The following is a 5271-nucleotide window of genomic DNA, read 5'->3' on the forward strand; positions in this document are numbered from 1 at the left end:
AAAAAAAAACCACAGATTGATTCATTACCAGGGATTGCTTCAACAGCTTCCGAGTGGTACAACGTGTAACTTTACCATTAAAATATATTGCTCTGAAAAGCTCTCGTCGGTCAAACAAGTTCCCAACCATCCAGCGGTCGATAAACCTCTCACGTTGTAAATAGAGCTTTTTCCTTTCCCATACAAAACAATTATAATGAAAGGAAAAATCGGATGTTGCACGTATAATACCTATGTGAGCTTCATCCCTTTTCCCAAAGAGAGAGAGGGTAAGCGTGGTTTGGTGCGCGCGTCGGAGGACCGCAGTTTCGGGCGGGGGGTATTGATTTCGAGGAAGAGAGAAGCTCCTGATGCGTATACGTATACATAGTAAAGCTCCCGACGTGAGCTCCGCGTGTGCTCGAGACCCATCCCGTGAAAAAACTGTACCGGAGGAACAGGACCTCTACCTCTTTTTTTATTCGTCCCTGCAGTGTCGTCAAACTCTGGGATTTGGTAAGTTTTTCTTTTGTGCACGTTTTAAGTTTTCATCCTAATTTTTATTGGACTTGGTATAACCAATGCTATGGTGTAGTCGGGAAAAGTCAATTATTTTTGGTGTGCAAATTTTGGAGCGGGTCAATAAACGCCGGTGCTTTCGTGTGTTTCGTAACTTCAATTTACCACTTTGCTTTCAAGTGACCAATTTTGATTTTGTACAAGTGCAAACAACACACATTTTAATTTACATCGTTAAAAGCTCTCATTTGTTTTTTTGTTTTTTTTTTTATTATTAATAATAACATAATCATCGTGTGTGTAATCTTTGTAACTTCAATTTACCACTTTGTTTTCAAGTGATTAATATTGATTTCGTATCTTGCATCATGAAAAGCTCTCAATAATCAATTTTTTATTTATAATCATATGATCCGTTTGTTATTTAAAAGCCCAAGCGAATAAAAATTCACACATGTGTACACAAGCTTCCCGGCGAGTATCGAGAGTAAAAATTCACGACCCTCGTGACCCAGTACGCATACGATCGCATGTATGTGTAACAGTTCCCCAAAGGTCTGTGGCCCTCGGGGGACGACTCTCTTTTTCCCTTTCTCTCTGGTCCTCCCTCGCGCAAACTTTTAAATTCTAAGTGGCCTTTACCTTCAAGATACTCCACATCCACACATAAACAGCAAGTATACGGAGTGGAAACGACACAAGTGGATAAAAAGGGATACAATTATTTCGTATAAATGTTGAAAGTCTTTGGATTTATTTATTTCGAAAGAAATGAATATTTGCTTGAATCCAAATGTATACGTAGGCTCTGTCAAGACGAGGAGCAGAGGTGGACGATGGTAAGCCGGGAGACGGGGTCGTCTCCGGCTGGCCGTGTACGAGGCGCATCACCGGCCGAGGGATGGAGCTCCACGTGCCCAAGCCGTCCTCCCGAGCGACCAAGATCGTCGTTGTCGTCTGTTTCCTCATCTCGATCGTCCTCATCTGCCTCGAGAACAGCTGCATCCTCGGCAATCTATCGCGACGCATTGTCCTTCGTAGGATCGAGTTCAGATCGGAAAACGGGAATTTGTTTTACCAGGCGACTGACGAGGTCAGGGAGATACCGCTCGACGATTCGGCGGGCCTAGAGAGGAAGATCACCAAAGTACAGCTGGTCCCCCTCTGGACGAGCAATGAGACCCTCAAGGTCAGTTTTTATACGTATATGTGATACCGATTGGCCAGTAAAGGGCTGAGAACTCATATGGAGTCTGAGAAATAAGCACATAGTCCTCTATGAAATTATTTAAAGAGACCTGAATATCATCTTCATGACTGCCGATTAAAAAAGTCTCTGCTTGGATTGGGAGTCAAGATGAGGATACGAACTTAATAGTTTTATAGTTCATAATTCAAGTTATTCTTAATTTTCAAGACTTTTGAAATGTATAGTCTTTTTTTAGATTTTCAGTTTTTCCTATCAATAGATTCCCATATGATTTCCTTTTAGAATCCAAGTCGAATGATTTTGAAATCCGTTACATTTCGTCACATGAATTTAGCAAGGAGTCCAAAAATTCATATTAAAACGTGAATCGATGGATTATATTCATTTATAATACATGAAGCTGTCTGTTTTTTTTTTATCATAGTACAGATGGTAAATCAATGCATCGTAATTTTGCATATCCAGCTATTAAAAGCAAATAATTGTTATAATTAAAATTTAATTGGATTCTATACGGAATTCTCTATGAATCTATGTTTTGAAAAGAGACTGATTTCACGATAAAGTGTATATTTAATCAGTGAAGAATCTATCGGTAATCAATATGGATTGCATACTGGTTCTATGGAAAACCTATATGAATACTGTCAGTAACATTGAAACGCCGATGAGGATATAAGAACATTAACGATCTAGTTACCGATTAAAAACTAGTAGATCCTAGAAACTACTCGACACTTAAAGTATATCTACCTTCCAAGTAATTAAGAAAACTCGGGACTTCTAAGTCGGTTCACATTGAATCAAAGTCCTTAGAAAATATACAAACTCATCACGAAAAATCTCTAAATATATAATTTCAAGGCTCTTACCAAGACTCCAAAGTTCACATCCTTTCTTATCTTCTATGACTTAAAGAATTGATCATTGCAGGAATCCCTGGACGTTCCAGTCAAGTACAAGGTCCTGCGACAGCAGGGTCTCGTAGCGAGGAGACAACTACCGAGCGCCTTGATCATCGGTATCAAAAAGGGCGGCACCAGGGCCTTGCTTGAGTTCTTGAGACTGCATCCCGACGTCAGAGCTGCTGGCTCGGAGGTTCATTTCTTCGATCACCACTACTCCAAAGGCTTCCAGTGGTACAGGTGATTAGAGCATATGGATGATATTGATTTGAAAACAAAGATTTGAGCCGATTCCTTATTGTTTGATCGTTTAGACATAGAATGCCGGCCACTCTGGAGGGCCAAGTGACGATGGAGAAGACCCCTTCTTATTTCATAACCAGCGAGGCACCCCGTCGCGTTCAATTGATGAATCCAGGTACGAAACTCATAGTTGTCGTCCGCGATCCGGTCACCAGGGCCATATCCGACTACACGCAGGTCAGAAGCAAAAGATCGACGATGCCCAGGTTCGAGGACATGGCGTTTCTCAATGGATCACAGGTTATGTGTTCACTTGGACTTTACAATGGATATGTTTCGACATTGGCCAAGCGTGTGCCTAATTGTCATGTTAACGACAGGTCGTGGACACAACATGGGCGCCCCTTAGGATCGGTGTGTACGCCAAGTACCTGGAGCGTTGGCTCAACTACTTTCCGTTGTCGCAGCTGCTCTTCGTGTCGGGTGAACGGCTGATTGCCGATCCGGCATTCGAGATAACGCGCGCTCAGGACTTTCTGGGATTGAAAAGACTCGTTTCCGAGAAGCATTTTTATTTCAACTCGACCAAGGGGTTTCCTTGCCTGCTCAAGTCTGAGGAGCGGGCTACGCCACATTGCCTTGGTAAAGATCTCGATAATAAAATGTGCAACGCACAACTATAGGCACTGTTGGGGTATAATGAACCGAAAATCAAATATCTCTAGATAGATACAGGGCTATAGGGAGACTTTCTTTTTTATTAAAGAGAAGACAAAGTAAATTACGTAAAAACTCTATCCCGTGATAAATATTTTCGGGTAAGGATAGGAACTCTAAAGGATAAGAATAGGAAGGTTATTTGGAGATGATTCGTTGAATGATTTTTAGAATTGTTCGTATGTTACAAATCATCTAAAAATGACTTTAGCACTTTATTTCACTATTTGTGACAAATTGACCAAAAGAGGTTATGTTTAAGGTTATGTGTGCCTGATAATATTTATCACGGGGTCTTCTCTTTAGCTGAAAAAAGTCTCTCTAACCTGTATTTATCCGGAGATATTTTATTTCCGCACGAAATCTTTCATTCTGTCCCACTGTGTGACGTGATGGAAGGACACTTTCATGTTTTATTTTTCCAGGTAAAAACAAAGGTCGGAGCCATCCTTTCATTGATCCCGTAGCCATTCAACGCCTTAGAGACTTCTATCGACCTTTCAATCGACGTTTTTACCAACTCACGGGCATTGACTTTGGTTGGCCGTAAAAAAACAATCATCCGCGTACAACGAAAATCCATGTCCGTCTAACGCGCACTAATCACGTATGCGTCGATGAAAAGTATCTACTATACTATTCTTAAAAACTTTTATGATATAAATATTTTTTTTCATTTTCACACTATATATACCGTTCTAAGGAAAACTTAACCTATACAGTGCAAACGCTCGATTTTCTACAAGGAAAGTTACCGCGTCCGTCAGGTTTTAACTATAGACAAGTATAGAATCTTAGGGATACACCTATAGAAAAACGTAAGTAAGTAAAAGTTGTAACGAAAGCAAAAAAATGAAGTCAATTTTTTTCAGACTAAAACAAAAAAAAAAAAAGTGTTTGAAATCGTGTTTAGAGAATGTTGACAAATGACAAAATTTAGCAAAGTATTTCGGTGCCTATACGAAAATGGTAATCGATCCTTCCAGATGACGAAAATGTTTATACAATACGTAACTACATATCGTAGAAAATGCGAGTATATAGGGGAGACTTTTACGTCCCTGGCGATAATGTATATCGGCTATATCTATAGCATATAAGTATTTTATACGACAACAGTATTAATAGTCTATAGCGCGTATACTAAACTCATCAAAGGTTGAGAAAGTTGCTCTCGGTCGATAATGACTGTATATTGACCGGAGTATAAGTAGTGAGTGAAAATTTTTTTCCTTTTTAAAAGAAAAATTTTCAAAAAATTTTTCGTATTTTTGCCAAAATTGACTACGATACAATGTTAACACCATTAATGTTATCGATAAAAAGATTATATTGTTTGTAATTATTACACGTAGACGTAATTTATAACATATATACGTAAATTGAAAATGGTGCACAAATTATTATTGCATATCAAAATACGACGAGGTCACGTGATACTTCCAAAATAATGTTTTTACATTTCGTTTTGGCGAGAATAAAAATATCGTTAATTCGAAGATAAAATTGTCTCAATAATCGCGTTAATTAGGATAACAAAAGTTAAGTTATTAGCAAAAAAAAAGCATGATAAATGTAAAGTACTGCATAATTAATCAAAATGTAGGTGGAAAAAAAAAAACGTTGTAGTGTACTATAACTAAACTGTACGCTGAAGCAATGGTCGAGGCAATGGTTCTACGAAAATGAACACCGATA

General features: G+C 38.9%; 1 protein-coding gene across 1 annotated transcript; it reads left to right on the forward strand.

Moving 5' to 3' along the window:
* Positions 1-952: 952 nt before the first annotated feature.
* Hs3st-B (Heparan sulfate 3-O sulfotransferase-B) lies at positions 953-4454 on the forward strand. The gene is made up of 6 exons (XM_014355135.2): positions 953-985; positions 1304-1687; positions 2642-2853; positions 2928-3156; positions 3237-3498; positions 3999-4454. Exons 1-6 carry the CDS (start codon positions 953-955, stop codon positions 4121-4123), a joined length of 1245 nt encoding a protein of 414 aa, XP_014210621.2. The 3' UTR covers positions 4124-4454.
* Positions 4455-5271: the final 817 nt, after the last annotated feature.

This window comes from Copidosoma floridanum, unplaced genomic scaffold, assembly GCF_036245765.1.
Source record: "Copidosoma floridanum isolate Cflo_tuat_1 unplaced genomic scaffold, Cflo_Japanese_pri ptg000025l, whole genome shotgun sequence".
NCBI lineage: Eukaryota > Metazoa > Arthropoda > Insecta > Hymenoptera > Encyrtidae > Copidosoma > Copidosoma floridanum.